Source organism: Engraulis encrasicolus, chromosome 11 (genome assembly GCF_034702125.1).
Source record: "Engraulis encrasicolus isolate BLACKSEA-1 chromosome 11, IST_EnEncr_1.0, whole genome shotgun sequence".
In the NCBI taxonomy this organism is placed as follows: domain Eukaryota; kingdom Metazoa; phylum Chordata; class Actinopteri; order Clupeiformes; family Engraulidae; genus Engraulis; species Engraulis encrasicolus.
The window spans coordinates 18,008,233-18,031,803 of record NC_085867.1 but is presented as its reverse complement, the minus strand read 5'-3'; the positions used below and the strand labels follow the sequence as shown (position 1 = coordinate 18,031,803).

Here is a 23,571-nt window from a genome sequence, read left to right as displayed (position 1 = left end):
CACACGCACACACCTATCATTACTTCTTTTCTCTGATTAGGGACATCCATCATGCCTTGATTCCAAAGGCAGTGAAATTCAACTTGATTTAAAGTTAAACAAATGACAAAACTTGACACTGAAGCTGAAAATAATACGATATTATTTCCTCATGTCTTTCCTCTGTTTATCCTCTTTTTTAAACTCACTTCCTGTCTTCATTCCCTGCCACAGCCCCGCCCACCATCCTCCAGGACGGCGCTCCCCCCATGGCCCCCACGCCGGACGCCATGGGCGGCTTCTACCCGACGGTGCCCGCGCCAACTGTGCCCACCTTCTCGCCCACCTACCAGGTCGACGGCAGTGCCCCCATGGCAATGCCCCCTCTCTCCATGCAGCACACTGGACCACCCACACCACAGTTAAACTCTGAAATGCCCGGACACATGACCCCTCAGTTGCCCGGTCAGATGCCTTGCCCTCCCATGCCCGGCCAACAGATGCCCCCGCAGGTGCCACCGGGGCAGATGCAGGTGCCGCCACCCATGCCGGGGCAAATGCCGGGCCAGATGCCGGGGCAAATGCCAGGACAGATGCAGGGGCAAATGCCAGGACAGATGCCAGGACAGATGCCGGGAGGGCACATGCCTCCTCCGTCTATGCCGGGACAGATGCTGCCTCCATCTATGTCCGGTCAGATGCCGCCACCTATGCCAGGCGGAGACGGGCCTGCTGCACCACCCTCTCCCCAGATGCCACCCCTTCACCCACCTCAGATGGACTTCTACGACCAGATGGCACACCTGGTACGGCAATGGCATTTTCCACCATGGGAGGGTGGTAGATGTGGGGCATGTAGCGTGTTGGCTTGTGTAGACTATTGGGTTGCATCTCGTAGTTGACTCTGTCTTCTTCACCTTTTTTAATGGCCTTGTGTTATGGTGTCGTGCATGTGACAGAAAAACAAACAACTGAAGCCAAACTTGTTTTTCTCAGGGTCCGGGCAGAAGATCCAGGACCACCTCACAGTCTTCTATGCATATGGTTAGCTAGACTCTTCAAGAGTTTCCTTTCTCGTCTGTCTGTCTGTCTGTCTCTCTGTCTGTCTGCCTGCCTGTCTATCTGTCTGTCTGTCTGTCTCTCTCTCTGTCTGCCTGCCTGTGTATCTGTCTCTGTGTCTTTCTCTGTGCCTGGCTGTCTGTGTTAGCAGTTCCTGTATGCCTGCGAGAATGTGTGTATCTTGCACTACTAACAAAATGTTGAATGCGACTAGTTTAAAAAAATATATATATATACACATTTCCTATAAGTGTACAAAATTGAAGCCAGGTAGTTCTAAAACATCTGGTAGTTCAAAACATCTCTCACCTGGCTGTTCGAGAGAATTTTTTTTTTTTTTTTTTATGTACATTTTTTGAACTGGTTGAAAATGGGTCCCACCTGACTGCCGTTTTTTTGTTGTTTTTATTTGTTTTGTTTTTGTTTTTGTTTTGTTTTGCCTTTTACCTTTAGGGACCGGGCCGTCGCTCCCGGACGACGTCAGAGTCGTCCAATCACTCGACGGGCCGTGAGCGGAGCAGCTCGACGCTCAACCAGGGCTCCCCGCCCCCGCCCCCCATCCCAGAGGCCACGGCCGCACAGGAAGCACCTAAGAAGAGCAAGAAGGAGTCACCCAAAAAGGTAATGCACACAAGGACAAGGTTTTCTGAGCACTCTTGTTCTACAACTTTGTCAACTCCCAACTGTAGGTGCTCTTGAAGTAAGAAGACTTTAACTCCGGGGGGGTGTTACTTCTGTAACAATGGCCCAGATGAATTAAAGGGTTTTTAATAATAATGACAATCCTTGTGGACCTGTGGAGTTGCCGTAAATTGGCACTAGTGCCACCACGCTCACCAAAAAAAATTTACTTTGGGGGGGAGGGGGAAGTGCTATGGTTCATTTGGCTAAGGCGCCATTCTACGTATATATAATACACAGGGACCAGGTTCGAGTCCGACCTCAGGTCATTTTACGATCCTTCCCCATCTCTCTCTACCTCTCTTTTCCTGTCACATCGTCGAACTGTCCTATCCTACTAAAGGCATAAAAGCCCCAAAAAATATGTTTAACGAAAAAAAAAGATACCTTGATAATTCGGATTGTTTTTGGACTTCTTTCCTTGAAATAAAAAGTCATGGCTCAATGTCTAAACCACTAATGGGAATCACTGCTTGTTCAAACAGTATGCATTGACTGACTGTTCTGAGTCTTTTGTGTGTGTTGTGTTTGCGTCCAGAGTGGTGGAGGTGGCGGCTGGTTCACTTGGCTCTACCCAAGGAAGAACGAGGCCTTCCTCCCTGACGACAAACACAAAGCGGTGAGCCTCTCTCTCACACACACACTCTCACTCCCTCTCTCTGTCTCTCTCGACCTCTCACACACACTCTCTTGATCCCTTCCTCACTCTCTCACACACTCGCACTCACACTTCTCTCTCTCTCTCTCTCTCTCTCTTTCTCTCTCTCTCTCTCTCTCTCTCTCTCTCTCTCTCTCTGCGCCCTCCCCATTCTGCCCCTGTTCCCTTGTTCTGTTTGCCTTCTTTGCTATAGTTTTTGTCAGCCTTTCCCTTCCTCAATCTGTGTCAAATGGCTCTTTCATCTCTTGAGACCTCTGTTGTTGTTTCTTTTAGATTGTTTGGGACGAGAAGAAACAGAGATGGGTGAATCAGGATGAGCCAGAGGAGGAGGTGTGTTTCTGTGTGTGTACTGTGTAGACATTTGTGTGTGTGTATTTCTGCTTTTATATTTATACATTTTTACATGTACCGGTAATCGTGCATATAGTGCATCATTTGTCTGGTTTGTTTTCTAATTGATCATGGTTTAGTGAAGTATTGGACGCTAAATGTCTGAAATGACAGCACGAAAATGAATACATTCTAATGATGACAAATACACTAATCGAGGCCTTCGTATACGTTTGTCTCCTCGTAGAGCAAGCCCCTTCCACCTCCCCCCTCCTTCCCCAAGATGGTCCCAGCCGGACCAGGCCCCGGGGGCCCACCAGGAGCCGCCCCCCCAGCAGGAGGAAACATGTTCAGGAGAGGAGGTGAGACTCACACCGTCGGGGGCACAGTTAGGGTGTTGGACTGATGGTAGCCCTAAAGCACAATAGCTGGTTCAATGCCTGACAGCTGACAGTTGAGCTGCCTTTGGGACCAATTCACACACTGGGTTGTAATGACACTGCATTGGAATATAATTGGAATCTTTCCTTATGTACCGTAGCCATTGTCTACTACGATGTCATTTGGTGACTGGCTATTACATTTTGATCATTTCGTGTGTGTTTCCGTGTGTTTCCGTGTGCGCGCGTGCCTGCGTGCATGCCTGCGTGTGTATGTGCCACAGGTGCAAAGAGCCGATACGTGGACGTGCTGAACCCTGGCAGGGGGGCCGGTGGGGGTGCCCCTGCCCCCATGATGACCATGCCCGCGCCTGCTGACCTGTTTGCCCCCCTCGCCCCCATGCCAATGCCCACCAACCTCTTCACCCCCAACGCCAGTAAGACACACTGTACTTTATTGGGTATTTTTTCAGACAAGGACTGTGTACAAAGTTCATGAATTTGATAGTGCTCAAGTAAGCTGCCGTGTGTGTGTATGTGTTGGAGAAAGTAATAACCCATTGTGTGTCACTGTCACTCCCAGTCATGAACACGAGAGAGAGAGAGAGAGAGAGAGAGAGAGAGAGAGAGAGAGAGAGAGAGAGAGAGAGAGAGAGAGAGAGAGAGAGAGAGAGAGAGAGAGAGAGAGAGAGAGAGAGAGAGAGACTACAGTATGTGATCTCTGCATTCTGTATTTCTGCAGCGGATGAGTATCAACCAGCAGAGGGCAACACAGCTGATGGTGCCAACCAGACGCAACCCCAGGTACACACACACACACACACACACACACACAGCTTTTTTTTCTCCCACAGTTAACAGTTATTGCACACACTCAGTTTGTGTTATTCTACCTCCCCCCCCCCCTCCCCCTCTTCTCTCTCAGATGTTTAATGCCACTCTGCTCCCTCAGTGCCCAGAGGGGTCTCAGTCAGGAGAGGTGAGTTTGTGTGACTGATTCACACACACACACACACACACACACACACACACACACACACACACACACACACACACACACACACACACACACCGCTAGCTAAGACAGCACTTGGATCTTAGCATGTTGTATTCACGTATAACACACACACACACACACACACATCTAACTATGACAGCGCTTGGAGCTGTTGTGTACACGTTGTATAACACACACACATTACATTACATTACATTTGGCAGATGCTTTATAACCAAAGTGACTAACAAACGAGGACATAATCATAGTCAGCATCACTAGCAGATACAAAGTGCACAGGAAAAACAAGTGCAGATGCTAAGGTTTAATGTTTTTTGTTTTTTTGTTTTTTGTAAGGTACAGTACACACACACACACACACACACACACACACACACACACACACACACACACACACACACACACACACACACACATATACATAGCCTACATATCATGTCAAGAGTCTGGCATGGGGCTAGGGCAGCTCAACCATTAGTCTAGTAGATAGTCATGAAAGAGGAGAGTCTTCACTTGCTTCTTGAAGGCTGCAAGAGATGTGCTTGCAGCCTTCAAGACATGCACACACACACACCTAAATGTGATGGGATCTTGTAATTATGCCTTTACTTGGATCTGAGCTTGTTGTAACACATCATGCACACACACACACACACACACACACACACACACACACACACACACACACACACACACACACACACACACACACACACAGCTAACTAACTAAGACTGCATTTGGATCTGAGCATGTTGTATACTCGCCTGGGTTGTGGGTCTGAAAATGCTATGCGGTGTGCAATCAAGAATAATGAGCATGTAATTGATATTTTTGGATTTGGGTTTGTTTGTGTGTGTGTGTATGTTTGGATGTGTGTGCGCCTCTTTGTATGTCCTTGGTGTTTCTAGCTGTCCAGATCTAGTTCAATGAGTTCTTTATCACGTGAAGTGAGTCAGCATTTAAATCAGGTATCTAAATCTGGGTCCCCTCTATTTCTGTTTTCTTAGCAACACACACACGCACACACACACACACGCACACACACACACACACACACACACACACACACACACACACTGACTCACCAACTGAAACGTGCACACACACCAACTGAAACATACATGCACACCAATTGAAAAGCCCCCGTACGCATGATGGCACATACACCCACCCACGCACACACCCACCAACTGATAGGCACACATGCACGCACACACAAAGCTCTTCATCATACAGATATATGCAAAACACAACACAATAAATCTGTTTATAAACACACACACACACACACACACACACACACACACACACACACACACACACACACACACACACACACACACACACACAAAGCTCTTCATCATACAGATATATGCAAAACACAACACAATAAATCTGTTCACACACACACACACACACACACACACACACAGGCCTGCATGCTCCTTTCCTTCCCTCCTAACCCCCACGAGCTCGGTGTGTGCTTGACGAGACTCAACTAACCAACCCCTTATCTGACTCATGCTTCTAGGGATGCAAACGATGAATTGATTAATCGACTTTGATCGATTAATGCGTTAATCAATGGAAAAACATTAATCGCAATGAAGCGCCAATTCAACTGACAAGAGACCCAGGTGAAATGGGCATGTGAAGAGTGTGTGTGTGAAGAGGGGGGTGAATAGTGGGAATATTAAATCATCTTTGGATTAAAGAATATAAATAGAATTCATTTAAATGTAGTATTTTATCTCCCTTTTTATTTATTTTTTTCTAATTAAAAAAAAATAAAAAATTGAGAAACTGATTATGGGGGGGGAAACGATGCTAATAAATTAAAAGTTGATCGTTAGGGCAATCGGCTAACGATTAATGAATTAATCGATAATTTGCATCCCTAATGCTTCTAACCAGTCAAGAGCTCAGCCATTGACTCCTTTGTTTTTGTTTGGTTTTTTCATTGTTTTGCTGTTATCCTGCCCCTTACCCCTTCAACCAACCCACCCCAATCCCCCTCATCAGCAGCCAGTCAGTCATTGTGTGTGTGCATGCATGCCATTTCATCGCGACCTCGTGGTGGTGTGTAAAAGCTCTGATCAGTTCTGGTGGTTGTGTTTTGTTTCTTGGTTTGTTTATTTTTGTAACCATTGTTGTCATGGTAATTCTGTTTCAGCAGGCCCCGCCAGCAGCAGGCGTGACCTTCTATAACCCCGCCCAATTTGCACAGGTAATTGGTGCAAATAATTCACAGTAATTTTTTGTATGTGGTGTAATTGAGGGTCAATCGGGTAACTTGAAACCTGTTACAAATGGTCAAAATCATCACAAAGAAAGGGTGAGGGGTAAAAGCCTCACTAAGGTAAGTTTTAGATATGGAAAGTGGTAGCCTGGCTCTCATCAAATCTGTCTAATTCCACGAGCTCCACTCACTGGTCCGGGACTGTTGCTTGTTGGATTCGTTTTAAGGTGTGACATTATCTACCACGTGTCCTTCCTTGACGCCAACCAACTCATCCAAGCCAGTATTCTGTTCATCTGTATATGTATTCTGTTCTTTAACAATCAGTATGTGGTAGTGTCTACTAAGGGTCGACCGATATATCGGCCGGCCGATATATCGGGCCGATATTTGCGTTTATTAAGTGTATCTGTATCGGCCGGCGCGCATTCGGTTTTGCCCGATACGCCCACCCCGAGATTTTGACTACAGACGGGCAGCTCTGTGTTGCTGGCAGACCCGTAATGCACGCTGCTGCGTCACCCCTACCCCACTCATGGAGTAAAGTAAACAGCCTTGCAGGCTGCCACACAGTTTTAGACGTCTACAATACAATTGAAATGTGACTCCTTGATGCGAGATGTCTTTGTTATTTGGAACAACTGCTCTGGCATGTTCTGGGACGAAAAGCTTCCCAAAAGGTGCTGTAGACCATAGACATAGACTAACCTAGACTGGCAATGGGCGGTTCAAGGCACTAGCAGAATTTCGGATTGACTGGGCGCAGCCATCTTTGCGATTTTCGCACCCCATCGGCTCCTCCCACAGACATAGCTCCTCCTAGTGAAGACTATCAGAGCTGTGAGCCATAGGAATGCATACGATTTCAAACTGTGACTACAACGTTATCAAAGTGGGTTTCAATCATTTTCTGTAAGATTTTGACAAATCATAACATCTATATTGTCACTCCAGGAAAGGAATCACCCTCACTACCACCAAACGTTTTATTAGAGACCCAGAAGTTGAGCGGTCTTGCCAGATCGAACGGGTTCCCGCCAAATCGGGCTGTTTAGGAAGGCGGTCTTCGGGTAGAAAAGGGCACACGATCATCATCTCATCTGGCAACCCTGCCGAGACTCTATTCGTTGCAGCAATGCAGCTTACGGTTTGAGGATATTTTGTGATACTGAATCGGTCATGCTTGTGTGTATGCAACTTATTTGGTATAATTTACTCTGAGTTGTTGACAACTTTGTATATAGGTGTGTATATAACCCTTACGTTTAGTAAAGCTGACTGTGCAAGCTTCCCAGAAGAGGCTGATGGTAACATAGCAACATCACGAGCTCAGACAGAAAGATATGACAGACCCTCGTCTTCGCATGTAATGGCATTGTACAACATTATGCTGTGTTGTATTGTGTTGTATTATATGATGTTGTGTTATATATTATTATAGATACACAACACATACGGCAAACGAAGCATCACATTATTTTCGATACTTTTAGAAGTTCATTTCACATACAGGAAGAACTTTGCTTATGGACTGATGACATCGTTACGTAAAAGTCTGTGGTTACGGGAGTCTTTGCTTTCTGCTTTGGTCTGACTGCTGAGAAATCCGAAAATTTCGAGGCCCATTGCCAGTCTAGGTTAGTCTATGTCTATGCTGTAGACCACATCGTTGTCAGAGCCATCTATAGGAAGAGTTACATCGTTGCCATAAGATCCCACTGTGAAAAACGCCGGCGAAATTTGTTCACATATGGTCCAAAATGGCTGATCTCCCAGTTTTGTACAACCTTCAAAAAGTTCCGGATGTAGTGTTTGTTTCCTTTTTTATAAATATATTTTTAGGGGCTTCTATGCCTGTATGTGATAGGACAGTCTGAGATGGTGACAGGGAGCGAGTGGGACAGAGAGACAGGGTGGGATCGGGAAATGACCCCGGCCGGACTCAAAGCGGGGTCCCTGTGGGCATGATGCAAGCTTAAATTTGGGGGGCTTAGCGTGCTGCGCCACATTGCCCCCTAGTGTTTGTTTCTATAGAGTATCATTGAGGACTCTGAGGGGAAGTGATAAAATGTTTTTTTTTGCACATTTTTAAAGCACACTTCAAGGGACTGTGTAATTACTTGACCTCAAATGGTAACTTGTTTCAGGACAATTGCAGAACAGCCAACTTTGTATGATTAGCACACGTAACCTAGCCATGCTAACACAAACATATGGCAGAGATGGGTTTACTCTAGCATAAAACCATGTGACAAGAGATCAAAGCATAACCCAAATCTGTTCTATCTACGGCTCTGACCTGTGTATAGAGCTCTTGGAGACAACCCCTGGGTGGAATTACGCAGCCAACTAACGTGTTGGATAGGATCCACAAATGTCTTCTAACAAAATGTTATTCTGTGTGCTCCCCACCCCTCATCCTCTCTTCCCTCCCCCTCCCCCTCCCCCTCCCCTAGGCGGCTCCGGTGCCCACACGTGTCGGAGGGCGGCTTGGCGGACAGAGAGAGTACCCCACACTCAATTGACCGCTGCTGCTCCATATAAGGGCTTCACCATGCAACCAGATTGCTCGTTCATCTATTCATTTATGAAGTCATATAAAACCTTACGTCATCATGCCATCCCCTGCCCTAATATGTATGTCCTGTTCTTCTGTGTCTGCTTTCTTCCTCCCCTTTTTGTTTCCCCGAGAGTCATGTGTGCGTGTATGGGTGTGTATGTGTGCATGCGTGTGTGTGAGAGAGAGAGAGAGTTAAAAGAGAGCCTGTCAGGGTTTTGTTATGTGCAATAATGATCACTAGTAGACTGCATTCTATGATTTGCCCGTGTGTGTGTGTGTGTGTGTGTGTGTGTGTTTATTTTCCCCTCCTCTCCAGTCAGTCTGCCCATTTCAGGTGTGAGGTAATGGGGTGGGTTATGACAGCCTGGGGGCCTTTCTTGGCTCCTGCTGTGCTTAACAGTATTGGGAGTGTTGATGTGTTTTTACATATTTATATTAAAAAAAAGAAAAATGCTCTTGTGAAGGGAGGGGATTGGCTGGCCATTGTCTTTTCTCAACCAACCAAACAGAACCAACAGACTTCCATCTCATCCAATCAGATCGTCTTACCCTTCCCAGGAACTTTGTCTAATCATTCTCTAATCACCTCATCTCTGCTCATCTTTTTTTTCTGTTGTTGATTGTGATCTGATTTTTTTTTCTTCTTTTTTTGTGTTTGGTGTCTCAGAAACTCGTGTATCCCCTGTAATTTCAGTAGAGGTGGATTGTGATATTCCATAAACCCAAAGTATCGCTGTGTGTGAAGGAACAGGAGATCGACTTTCTTAGATGTTTAGAATTGACTGTAAAATTATTGACAAATGTAAAAGAAAGTGATAATAAAGATATTTTTGCTCTTTAGTACTTTGAAAAAAATGCCTGGTGTAGTTTGTGTGTTCATCATGCATCATTGTGTCTTGATAAATAAATTGCTCCATTCTAATTCTCCGTAAAATTCCAAACTTGAACAGATTAATGTAATGATCTGTGAGCTGCAGATCGTTTTGAGTGGCATGTACTAAGTACACTCAGCGGCCATTTTAAAGGACATCTGCACTATTTTGAACGTTAAAGTGATACTGTCCCATTTTTGGAAATAAGCACATATTGCACCTCCCCTTTAGTAAAATAATTGAGTTGAGTGAACACTGGTCTCCAGTGTTGGGAAAGTTACTCAAAAACTAATGCATTACTGATTCAGGGATTAAAGTTTTCCGTCGCTATGACGGATTTCCGTCAACTGGATTTTCGTTTGGACGGATTTCCGTCTTTATAATTCATGTCAATTAATTTACAATTTTTACTTTCCAACTGAACTCAAATCGAGAGCACTCCTGGTCATGAGAAGGGAAGGAGAGGTGTGTTTGGTGTACGGATTTAGTTATACACGCGCCATCACCGGTGGTGTCATACAACAGATTCACTCAGTAGTTTTGAGCCATCCCCTTTTCTTCCGTGTTCCAAAAAAAAAAAAAAAAAAGTACACGAGCGGTCAGCAATTCGGTTGCGGCGCAGCGCGAGAGATTAAAAAAAACAAATAGCCAACATTGTTGCTGATGGCAGAAAAGAAAATAAGTGTAATACTATGTTTAAAGTGCCATGAAATGACAATCATTAAATGAGTTGGACTGATATTCCAATATGGGCTAATAATGCATATGGAATGCATAGCTTGAAGAAGGTAGGACACACGTATGTTTCCATTATCATTGCACCTGCCGTGGCGGATAGTTAGAAAAAAATGAATAGTTTACTTCGACTGCGCATGATGTCCTTTTCATGAAGGGGTTGCCTTTTAAGCATTGTGACTTTTACTAACATTATTCATAGCTCTAATGGGACGGCTATCATTGGCAGCTAGCTAGGATATGCCATGCGTAATACCATGCCTTTCATCCTCAAAGTTTAGCGCGTTTGACTGGCTACGTGTAGAACTAGCTCTAGTTGTCTTTCTGACAACGGATAATGTACAGTCTCATTTGTAATCATAGCATATTAACTTTGTTGTTGCCGATATATATTTAAGAAATAAGTTAAAAATGGGTTGCATTTTACAGGGGTCACGGAGGATATCCCTGGCAGAGCCAATATTTTATGCCACGTCTTGCTCTGGGAAACAGTGTTCTGATGGGTGGACTCATGGTCAATAAATGCCGTTTCGGTGTTTCTTTCACTTTCAAGGCTTGTTGTAGGCTACTGTGTGATGCTATTTTTGCTAACTGGAGTAGTGTGCAGCAACAGTTGTGTGTGTGCTTGTTTTTGAGTGGCTAAACGTCTGTGCCCATCTTCTCGGACTATACGCGTCGTTTCAGTTCAGTTATTTGCGCACTGCGCACTCAGGACTGATGGGTGGGTGGTTTGTCTTGATTCGAGTGGAAAGTTGCGCGACAAGCTTGGGAAAGTGTGTTACTTTTGTTAAACGATAGACGTATGTCTGTGACTGTGTCGTGTCCGCTTGTAGGAGAGAACACGAGTGCGTGTAGGAATCGGGGACGTTTTTTAAATCAATGGTAAGCGTGTGCCTGGCACCGCACATCGAGAAGCAAAAAAGTACCGGTAGCCATAGGTTTTCAAAACGGTAGAACACAAGAGGTAGACTACAGGATGAATAGTGAAAAACATACAAAATAACCAACAACTAGTTTTCTCCCTCTGATTGCTATGACCAGTGCATTCTTTTTTTAAATGTCAGAAATACTGCAAGCAATGCGCACCAGTGCTTTCACCAGAACAGTGTTTGCCCATTCTGATGGGAAAGAAAAATATAGCCTACTACTAAAAAAAACCCATAATGGGATCACTGTATCAACGCATTGCAATTCCAACTCAATAATTCTATGATATCACAGCTAGACCATTTTGAAGCAACACTCATTGTGAATCCATTCTGCATAATGTTGTGAACAATTCATAAATAATGGGTAGATATAAGAGGAAATAACCAAAACATGAACCAAATTGCAGTTCAATGTTTGCAGTCTGATATAGTATCCATTTCTAGTCAATCTGGTGGCCTAGGCCTGCCCCTTTCCCTCTTTCCTTTTTCTTGTATTTAGAAATTGGCATCTGTAAACATAGCATTGTAGGCCTACATCTAATTGAGCACATCTGATCTAGTACCTACAGGTACATTCATACTGAGTGTGTAGGCCTACTGAGTGTATAATGAATATTCATTGTTAATGTGAAGTGTAAAGTTTAATGTTGGTTGAAGTTCTGATTTTGTGGCACTTTTTGGTTTTACTGGCGCCCTCAAGACATAGGCCTATTCCGCTCTAGGCGACTGCCCTGTCTGCCTATGCCTAGTGTTGGCTCTGGCACCGTTCCTTGCATAAAACCAGTGTATGTTTCGTTATGAGGGCAGAGCCTGGCTACATTGGTTTTCGTTGGGTTACGGAGTGATACTCGATCGGGTGCCTAACCGGTAAAAAAAGTTCAGTCAGATGACTTTTTTTTGCTTTAATCCCTGCTGATTACATATTACTGTCTTTTCAAAATAGTCCCTTACACTACAATATTACTATATTTAACCCTATAGTAATTCTATGGAGGGAACTGAACTTCCCATTTGCCAAGCTACAGCCACAAACTATTAATATTTTAGAGATAATCTGCAAAGAAAAATGGGAAAAAAATATGTTCTACTATATGCACAAACATTGTCATCAACTAAAAGAAGCATCTGACCTCAGTGCTAGACAACTAGGGCTTTGCCACAAAGCATTTTATCTTCTTTAGCTAGAGGGGTCAAATACTTATTTGCCTAAATTAAATATAAATAAATTAAAATATATTATTTTAAGCTATTTTCTCGAATTTCTTTTTGATATTCTGTCTCTCCATGTTTGAATACACATTATCATAAATTTATAGACTGATCATGTCTTTATTAGTGGGAAAACCGGCAAATTAGGGATCAAATACATATTGGACTCACTGTATCTTGGTGTTACACCTAATCTCAACTTCAAAAAGTATATTAAAAATGAAGAGTTCAGATGCAAAACCCCCGAACTCCATTTCTGAAGACCTGCACTTCTATGTTTTTAGAGAACCCCGTAGTTGGTTTGGTTTACATTCATGTAGGCCTACTTGATAATACATATAAATCGTTATATTACATAAATAATTAAAAAAAAAATTCAAAGCTTTGTATTGAATAAAAATTAATTAAGATTATTTTCTGAAAAGGCACTTAAGGGGTTTTGCATCTGAACTCTTCAAATATATATTTTATAAAATAAAATATAACGTGGCAAATTTTAGACATATAATATCATCACTTCCTATGTATGTAGCCAAAACATTAATGCATGGTCTCAGCTTTTCACACATTTCATATTGCATCACTTGTTGGGGTGTTTATTTTTCACAATTGCTCTAAATAAAAGAGTGTGTGACACTGGGCGTAAACTAGGCTATAGTGCAGTGGATTGAAGAGCTTAACCTCCGTTATGGGCGAGGGAGCCAAAACTGTAGGCCTATACGTTTGGAAAAGGGGGAGCGTGTTTTTGTTCCCACAGCTGCCCATTGGTCCCACATCACTAAGACATCAAGGTAGAACAGATTCTGCTAGGTGCATGAAGACAGTTAGTAAGTAGGTTAAATGATCATACAGTAGGGAGTGTACAGACTGTGATAGGGGTGGAGATTCCTCTCAATGTCTCAGTGTAGTACAAACAAAGTGTTTTTGGCCAGTCCACACACACACACACACACACACACACACACAGTCTTTCATTGTGATGAGCAGAAACAAAATAATTATGTCAAGTGATTAAGAGTTCCATAGTGCAGTGATTAACCACTGCAGATTAACCACCAATTAACTGTAGCACTACTGAGAAAGGTTCCATGTTACAAATATGCACCCTTTTCCTTACAATAGAAACCAGCATCAATGAAAAGAGGTTCCTATAGCAATTATGTGGTATTGTGATGTCTGAATATTGACCGTGTGTCCTAAAATCACTACACAAATCCTTCAAGAGGTTATACATTAGCAACATGTGTGACAATGACCCCTTTGAAGTCATAGCAATTATGTGAAAAATACAATATACACTTCTATTTACTTTTTGAAGTCATAATGCCTCAATATGGCTTACATGTCTCAGTACACATCAGGCCTGTTTTTATCTTTATACATCAGCCTAATAAAGCCATCTGACTATTCAGAGGTTAAAAACTGAACATTTTAGCAAGACAAAAACATGATGATACATGAACACAGTTAGGACAGTGCTCTGTTGTAAATTGTAACCTAGCGAAGTGATTCTTGACATTGCCTTTTATTAATCACTATATAAGTACAGTGAGTTGGGTGCTACAATATTAAGATACAAACTGGTTTACAAAAAGTTGGGATACTTGGTATTTTGTAAATGAAAACAAAACACTCTTCAATTCATACAAACATTCAATCCATACATGAAAGCTGTGCAAAGAGAGGAAAGCTGAAAGGAAAGCAATCCAAGTTGGTTCCTCTACATTAGGAGAGTTTTGACCAGGGGGTGGCCAGGTTGGGGCCCATTGAAATCCTGCTACTTGGAAATATAAAAAGTCCATATTCTGGTTCCGGGCATCCTGTGTGGTGTCCCATTGAGAACAATGGCTTTAGAATAGAATCAAATCAAATAGAATAGAATAGAATAGAATAGAATAGAATAGAATAGAATAGAATAGAATAGAATAGAAAGCCTTTATTGTGATTACGGTATACAAAATACTGAGATTTGAGCTTCCTTACAAGGTGCACAGTCCTTTATACTGTAGATGAACACAGTCCAGTAAGTATAAGCACAGTGTAGTGACAGCTTTGGGGAAGAATATTAATTTCAAACTAGGCTAGTCTGTGTGGTGCTGAGCGGTCAGTGTGGTGTCCCATTGATATTACTGTAATTATAGCATAAGCATATCTCATTATGCTTGCAAGCATACTCATATACAATACATGCAGACTATTAGCTGTGGAACTCAGACTGTGAACACTGTGAACCAATTTCAGTCTCTTGCCATAGCTGATGTTTGTGAATCTGGCAAAATGGTGAGGGTTTTGGGAAAAATGTGTGTTGTCTTTAAACACATTCATCTATGACTGGGTTACTCTTGAACAATGCTCAAGGAACATTTCACTCCTCCGAAGTATCATCTTCAGTTCTTGAAGTAGGGTATAGTGAGAATTAATATATTTCTCTACAGTTGCTAATGACACACCTCCCTAAGAGATGGTCAAGGTGTGAGTTCTGTGATTCTATCTCAAGAAGGCTTCTCTTCTAAACAGTCAAGAGGGCAGTTGGCTATGCAAAGCAGGCATCTAGTGTCGTATCAGCAGTGGTCCTCTCTGGCTGAGTGGGGATGTACTGGCTCAGCACGGTGGAAGGTTCTTTGGTCAAATTTGCTAAGACTATGTGTTTACGCGCATCTCAAATGCACTGACTACACAAAGCTGACTGTGAGAAAATGCCTTTGGCAGTGAAATGCCTTTGGCAGTGAAATTATGCCAATTCAAAATGTTCAATTAAATTCTGTCTAGCTATAGTCGATAGTTATCTGAAATATTATAGCCTAGTGTTATAGCCCTGTCCAGCACTTATATGTAGCCTACAGCTCTGGCTTCGCACTGTCAGCATTCAGTGTCAGACTATTATGAACCAGTAGTCCACGGGCCAGGTGAGATGTCGGTACCACTCAGAGGGGCAAAGGTTGCTTATATTTTTTGAAAAGATACATGTCTGAAGTTAACATTTTTGTATGATAACCCTTCTGGAAGTACAGCCAAGTTAGGGTTATCAGCCGTTAAAGTAACACCCCCCCATCAAAAATAAAGGTTTTTAAGATGGGTGCCTGTCTTTCTACTGGCCCTTGTTTAAGACATATAGGGATGGTTAATTTTGTTATGTGTGGTATCGTTGCGAAGGGGAGACTCTGAGCTTTCATCCGACACCTTTCGAGAACATTTTGGTTAAGTATAGCCCTCCCTGCAGCGTTTCAAACATTTACTCAGACACATTTTTTTAAATTTTCGCCGATATCATCTCTTGTCTTTTCATACTGTGGCATCAGGGAGCATCAGAGAAACCTATTTAAAACTCTAAAATATTGTCTTGAGTATCAGGAATCTGAAAATATATCCTTTCACTATGTTATCCCATTTTTAGGGGGTGATTTTCAGTCTTGTATCAGGCATGCCACTTTTTTGTTGCTGTTTTTTTTGTGTGCTAATGTCTCGTATAGTCAGGCCTTTTTGAGACATTCTGCAGTTGGTTATCATAGCTTGTTATATATCATCAAGGAAGCCGACAGGGGGGGACAAAGGGATGTCTTGTCCCGGGCCCAGGGACAGAGGGGGCCCAGAATTTGATCCTTATTACATTGTATGTATTGAATTTGGGGCCCTTTCCGATGTCTTTGTCCCAGGCCCAGCCAAGGCTGTCAGCGACCCTGTATATCATATGAAAGCTTGGATTGTATAGTATACAGATATGACCATGTATTTGGTGTACCTATTTGCATAGTAACCTATTTGCATAGCAACGGTTGCCAATTTGTTGTTATGACTGAAACTTCATTATATGTCCAAAATACCTCAAGACGTTTCAACCTTGAAGATGAATTTGAGTGGTAACCGTAATATATCTGACTCCCACTCCACTTTTCTTTTTTACACTGCATTGTACATGACCCCACACTACTCTATCAGTTCCATGTAGTGGTAAACTGGCAACGCTTCTAGGGCCATTCTGCAATTGGTTATCATAGCTCATTATACACCATATTAAAGCTTGGAGTTTGCAGTGTATGGGATATTATGATATATTTTGCTGTACCTATTTGCTTGGCAACGCAGGTAAAGCATTTTCCTTACCAACCAGCATCAATGATACAGTTTCTCAGCGATTCCATTGTGTAATGATACGTGAATCCTGACTACTTGTCCTAATATCAGTGTAGTGATGCAATACATCAAGAGGTTATATACAACATCTGCAACATATGTGATAATGGCCCATTTGATGTTAGTCTACCAACCGAAATCATAGCAAATGTGTGAGAAATACAATAGGCCTTTAAACATATCGTGTCAACTTTTGTAGACATATTGTGTCATGTTAAATATGACTTAAAAATGTTTGGTTACTACATGTCAGACATACATGTATCTTAATTTTACATGTGCTTAGCAGAAGAGATGGGAAAAGAGTTGAAGTTGTACTCAAGTGAGCGTAGGCCTATCTTTCTTAAATCTTACTCGAGGGGTAAGTAAAAGTCATGTACTCATCCAAAATCTGCTCAAGTACAGGTAAAGTAGTTCAAAAAAAGTACTGAACTTAAAATGTAATTTGATGAAAAATAGTTCTTTGTTACTTTCAATTAGATGTCCTCTAGTGGCCTAGGCCTCTTTTTTTGGTCTTTTATGGCTCATTTTGTGACAGGAAAGGATTGGCGAGAGAGAGAGGCGGCAGTCTGGTGCCCTATCTAGCGGTCCATGCCTAGTCCTTTTGAGATGCTCTTCATTTAGTGGTTTTGTTTAGTCAATAATGACACATCTGGTGTTCCCAGACAGGCCCTCTTGCAGGAAATCCAGCAGGTCTATCATCTACAAACCTAAAGGCCAACTTCAGTCTTGGGTAGTGATTTGAACAGGCAGCAGGGCTTTGTTGCATCTGGTATTGGATACCTAGACTGTATCAGAGGTGTCATGATTTATAGCAAAATGTAAAAACTGTCTGTGATATAACAGTTGAAGATCATGAAGAAGTTGAACATATTGCAAAGGAAGAGTGAGGGACAATACCATCAGAAAAGTACAAAAAGCTCATTGATGAATGAAAAACATGTTTGGAAGCTGTCATTGTCATTGTGCACCCAAATACTACTGGTGAGGACTGTATACTGACCATTCAGAAGACAAAAATATAATTTCAGCAGGGGATGTTTTCTTGGCACACGTTGGGCCCCTTTGTACCAATCAAGCATCATTACAATGCCCCAGTCTACTTGAACGTTGTTGCAGGCAGTCAAATGGCTTCTTATTGAAAAAGGGGTAGGCTACAGCCCAGTACCCAGCCCAGTACCAGCCCAGCAAGGTGTACCTAAGTAGCAGGTAAGTGCACATCTTCTTTGTGTATGCATTTTTTCTTTCTAAAGTGGTATGTAGTATACAGTATACAGTTTTATGCATAAGTCAGTATACAGGTGGGATTTCAACCTGCAACCCTCTGATCTGATGTCCATCTCCTGAACCACTACGCCACAACTGCCCCATGTGCTGTTATAGTATGTGTAACATGGCTCTTATGTAACTGTATGAATGCCACAGTTGGTCCTACTCTCTACATTTACAGTGCATGTGCAGGGAGTACTATTCAGTGTGATATGAGGTTCTGTGCTATTGTGACATTAGCACATGTAGAGTAGCAGGGCAATAACAAACCCATTACATCTACTGTGACTACCAGGTTCATAGAGGTCAATGCTCAGCATGGTCTCCTATTGTAATGCACTGTACTCTACTGAACTATACTCTACTGTACCATACAGTTCTCTACTCTACTTCACTCCACTCCATTGTTCATTACTGCTGCTTGGGTCTAGGGATGGGTATCAGTGTATGCCTGGAAAGTGAGCTGCAGTTGCTCAGTTGGTACACCAACACATGTGAATACAGTACATGTATGCATGTTGCTTCATCGGTGGCATGGTGTAGTAGTTGTTGCAGCAGTATGAAGTTCAGAACTTGTGCTGTCTTTGCAAAGCTCTGATGACATTGTACCCCACTCTTCCTTTGCAAACCTCTTCATGATCTTCACCTCAAATCAAGTGTTCTTGCAGAGGGTTTTTAAATGTTGCTGTAAATCATGATACATGTGGTACGACCAAGGCCTCCAGGAGGAGAGAAGTGCCGCAAATTCTCCAATTAAATAAACAAGTTTTTAATGTGACAACTCGAGAGTGTGCAGCACTTATCTCCTCCTGCAAGTGTGCAACTGCACTCAGGACCCGCCAGGTTAGTGGGGGGATTAATTAACCAGTGCTCTCCACCATCCTCTTCCATGACTGAGGCACCCCAATTATGGTACCGTCCCGCTGCACTGCTGCCTTTCGGATGCCCTTTGGGGGCTGCCCCCTTGCACGGGTGAGGCATAAATGCAATTTTGGTGTGTGTCATGTGCACAGTGTGTAGTGTGTTGTGGCGGGCTGTGTCACAATGTGAATGGATGTAGGAGTTAACTAGTTGAACTTTCACTTCACTTTCTACTACTAAAGACTACTAAAAAGGGACAAGTTAAGGAATGAGTTTATGTTGTGTTTATATACAATTGCTATGATTTCAGTTGCAAGACTAATATCATAGGGGACATTATCACATATATTTCTGGTATACAACCTCTGGGCGCATAACAACATTGATTTTAGGACAAGTAGTCAGGATTCAGACACCATATGACACAATGGAATCACTGAGAAACTATATCATTGATACTGGTTATGGAAAATGATTTGCCTAGTTAACATTGCTCTGCAAACAGGTACACCAAATATATGATAATATATGAATATGCTACCCACTCCAAGCTTTCATATGGTATATAACAAGCTATGACAACCAACTGCAAAATGCACCTAGAGGTATTGCTTCCTGAACTTTATGAGAAAATGGTAAAACTGTGTTTTGAAAAAAATAACATGCCTCATACAAGACTGAAAATCACCCCCTAAACATGGGATAACATAGTGAAAGGATACATTTTCAGATTCCTGATACTCAAGACAATATTTTAGAGTTTAAAATAGGTCTTTCTGATGCTCCCTGATGCCACAGTATGAAAAGACAAGAGATGGTATCGGCGAAAATGGAAAAAAAATGTGTCTGAGTAAATGTTTGAAGAGCTGCAGGGAGGGCTATACTTAACCAAAATGTTCTCAAGAGGTGTCGGATGAAAGCTCAGAGTCTCCCCTTCGCAACGATACCACACATAACAAAATTAACCATCCCTATATGTCTTAAACAAGGGCCAGTAGAAAGACAGGCACCCATCTTAAAAACCTTTATTTTTGATGGGGGGGTGTTACTTTAACGGCTGATAACCCTAACTTGGCTGTACTTCCAGAAGGGTTATCATACAAAAATGTTAACTTCAGACATGTATCTTTTCAAAAAATATAAGCAACCTTTGCCCCTCTGAGTGGTACCGACATCTCACCTGGCCCGTGGACTACAGAGCCGTATGTTATGAACTGTATGGTGGCGCCCTCTGGTGCCTGGACTATGTGTTACAACCCAAATGTCAGATGCACCAGCAACATCCTCTATTCAGCCTCAGCCCTTTAGAATGGCAGAGAGCATCATCCTTCCTCTCTCCCTTTTTTCAGTGGCCAAACAAACAACCCAATTTTTCTCCTGGGGTACTTTACTCCTACATCTGTCCCTCGTTATACATAGTATATTTACAGTATTATGCTGTAGTTCTTACAATGTATATACATATTAGGGGTGTGAATCTTATACCCACAAAACGATCCGATTCAATCTCGATTCACAGACTACGATTCGATTCAGGGACGATTCATAAAAAATATTTAGCGATTCGGTGCGATTCAATATCGATTCGGTGCGATTCAATGTTGCATAACGATAACAGATCCAAAATCGGTTATCTTTACACCCCTAAATATATAGACACACTCACTGGCCATTTTAGGCACAACTTTCCAACTGCTCATGGACGCAAATCTCTAATCAGCCAATGGTGGCAACATAATGCATTTAGGCATGTAGACATGGTCAAGGCGATGTAATGCTGTTCAAACCAAGCATCAGAATGGAAAATAATGTGATTCAAAACACTGAGTAAGATTTTTAGTTGTTCATTTCCAGAATTCATGCCAACCCTTCACTAATGTTACCTTTTTCATGAATACTTACCACCACCATCAAATTTTAAGTATTCATTATGACTGGAAAAATTGCACTTTTCATACATGATCCAGGGTCCGCCATTTTGAATTTCCAGAAATAGCCATTTATAGCTGCAAAAATGACTGCACTTGGGCCATACTAGAAAATATTAGTTTATTACATAGTAAACTTTCATGAAAAAAATCAAATTTCTCAATAAGCAGCCTAGTTTCAATGAGCAACACAGTAGTTGCAGTATCTTTTTTGACCATTTCCTGCACAGAGTCCCTTTAAGTGACTTTGAACACGGCATGGTTGTTATTGCCAGATGGGCTTGGTTTTGAGAAACTGCTGATCTACTGGGATATTCACACTCAACCATCTCTAGGGTTGGAATGGTCCAAAAAAGAGAAAATATCCATTGTTGATTGTATGCCTGGTTGATGCCAGAGGTCAGAGTATGGCCAGACATGGTTCGAGCTGAAACAAAGGCAACAGTAGCTCAAATTACCATTCGCTACAACCAAGGTATGCACAAGAGCATCTCTGAATGCATAGCATCTCAAACCTTGACTCAGATGGGCAACAAGCAGCAGAAGACCCCACCAGGTGAGGTGCCACCTCTGTCAGCTAAGAACATGAAAATTAGGTTATAATTCTCTCAGGCTCACCAGAATTGGACAATACAAGATTGTAAAATGTTAGTCTTGATTTCTGTTACAACACTCAGGTGATATGGTCAGAATTTGGCGTCAACAACATGAAAACAGATACACCCAGCTGGCTTTTATCAGGTTCAGGCTGGTGTTGTAGTGGCATAGGGATATTTTGACTCGATGTGGGCCCCATAGTATGAATTGAACTTTGTTGGAATGCCACAGCATATATGAGTATTGTTACAAGGCGATAAGGCATTTCTGAAGGCAAAAGTGGGTAAAACCCAGCACTAGAAACGTGTACCTTTTAATAAAGTGGCCAGTGGGGGGGCGTTGTGGTGCAGTTCGCATAGCCTCCCACATTTGGGCTTGCATGCCCAAGGGTTGCACCCAGGATTCGAATCCGGCCTGGGTCATTTGCCATCCCTACCCCGTCTCTCTCTCCACATTCGCTCCTGTCGCTCTTCACTGTCCTATCTGGAATCAAGGCGAAGAAAGCCCATAAAAATACATTTTTAAAAATAAAGTGGCCGGTGAGTGTATGTAGGCTATACCAACTATATTGTGCTGCCTTAACATGAACTACTGTAAATAATGCCTGCAATATACACCAGTAATATTTATAAACCAGCATCACAATTGATGTTCACATCCACTAAACGGATAAGAGGGAAACCAACAGAGCGTTTGAGGTGTTGACCACAACAGAAACACCGGCTGCCCCCACAATTTACCTCTCTAGATTAGAAATGTACTGTATATGGTACATGGCATAAATATACCAGATATACACCGTAACATGCAGAATCAGCATGTTGTTCCAACAAATTTTGCTCCAATTCTGTCAAAAACCACACACACGCACACACACACACACAATGAGAGCAAAATTGAATATTACCCTATGTGCATACTGTAAGCTCTACAAAAAACCCCACAGTAGTCATAACTGTACTTAAATGCTACTTAACATATCAGTAAGGAAGCAACACAATCAATCAACAAAAACAAGAGATTATTGAGTTTGGGTGTTTAATTAACGATGGTTTAAGGGCAGAAAACTTAAGACAGAATGCATTGCATGGCATATAGTATATGGACAGATTGAAAGAAAAAAACAAACAAAAATACAGACTCCCTCCGTCCCCTCAAAAACATAAAACAAAACCCAAAGGGCTGAAAAAAGTTGTCAAACTACACTACACCAGATTAATGAATCTTCATGTGTAGCCTACCATACAACCTATGCTCTAAATAAATAACGACCTGGTAACTAAACAGAGAAAAAAAGAAAACCATTCACGTAAACCCATCAAGAACAGGTCAAAAGTTAGTTCCTTGCAGAAAGGCACGACAACCTGTAACAAAAGGTTCTAGTGCCTTTTCACTCGTCATGCAGAAGTCATGGCCCATGTCTGTTGACAATGTTCATTTTTGTTAAGCAAGTAACTGAGATTCATTTACCTACTTCTCCCAAACTCAGAATATGGTATAGGCCTAGCCTACTTCAGTCAGTAATTGGCAATCTTACTGGTCATTTGTGTAATAACTCCCATCTGATGAAGGTCACTGATCAAATCCCAAAGTGGTACTTCTCGCAATCCAGAGTTTGTCCTGAGTGATAGTACCCAAAGCAACTGTGGACTATTTCATATAATGCTATTCCTATAGCCAATTGATGTACAGGTATCAAATTGACAAATTCGCTGTATTATAATGCACACTGAATCCTTTTAACCAATAGCCTGTAAAATGTATATACTGCAAAAAGTATCCAATGACAACAGTCTTATTTTTTCCCCAGAGAACAGTTTCCATTAAAAGTACATAGCCTACTGTTATATTAAGACATGTTATAAGTACGACATTCAGCTACTACTGATACCAAAAGGTCCCAAAGAGAACAAAACGGTGATTTACCAGAACAACCAACTAAAAGGGGCTAAGGTGCTTTCAGCAGCTACGCATTTCACGCAAGTGTGTGTTTTTTATGGTTTTAAGTTTTAACTACACTGTATAACCAGTGATGGGTATCAAATAGTGTTACAGTAACTCTTAGCTTACCAAATACTTAGCTTCACCACAAAACTGTTTCTTCTTTAAAAAGGTTAAATACAGTGCTGCTGGAG

General features: G+C 42.2%; 1 protein-coding gene across 7 annotated transcripts in view; it reads left to right on the top strand.

Annotated features, from left to right (window-relative positions):
* The window catches only part of sec16a (SEC16 homolog A, endoplasmic reticulum export factor), a 35,394-nt gene extending 25,634 nt beyond the window's left edge, over positions 1 to 9,760 (top strand). For 2 of the 7 annotated variants that reach the window (XM_063210089.1, XM_063210088.1), the window contains exons 20-31: positions 214 to 785; positions 976 to 1,023; positions 1,492 to 1,659; positions 2,258 to 2,338; positions 2,651 to 2,707; positions 2,955 to 3,069; positions 3,372 to 3,524; positions 3,830 to 3,891; positions 4,013 to 4,066; positions 5,015 to 5,074; positions 6,280 to 6,333; positions 8,802 to 9,760. In XM_063210089.1, the coding sequence (XP_063066159.1) occupies positions 214 to 785; positions 976 to 1,023; positions 1,492 to 1,659; positions 2,258 to 2,338; positions 2,651 to 2,707; positions 2,955 to 3,069; positions 3,372 to 3,524; positions 3,830 to 3,891; positions 4,013 to 4,066; positions 5,015 to 5,074; positions 6,280 to 6,333; positions 8,802 to 8,870 (1,493 nt within the window). In that variant the 3' untranslated portion in view covers positions 8,871 to 9,760. The remainder of the gene's footprint in view (positions 1 to 213; positions 786 to 975; positions 1,024 to 1,491; positions 1,660 to 2,257; positions 2,339 to 2,650; positions 2,708 to 2,954; positions 3,070 to 3,371; positions 3,525 to 3,829; positions 3,892 to 4,012; positions 4,067 to 5,014; positions 5,075 to 6,279; positions 6,334 to 8,801) is intronic. The other 5 variants (XM_063210090.1, XM_063210091.1, XM_063210093.1 and 2 more) reach the window with 5 other exon arrangements.
* Positions 9,761 to 23,571: the final 13,811 nt, after the last annotated feature.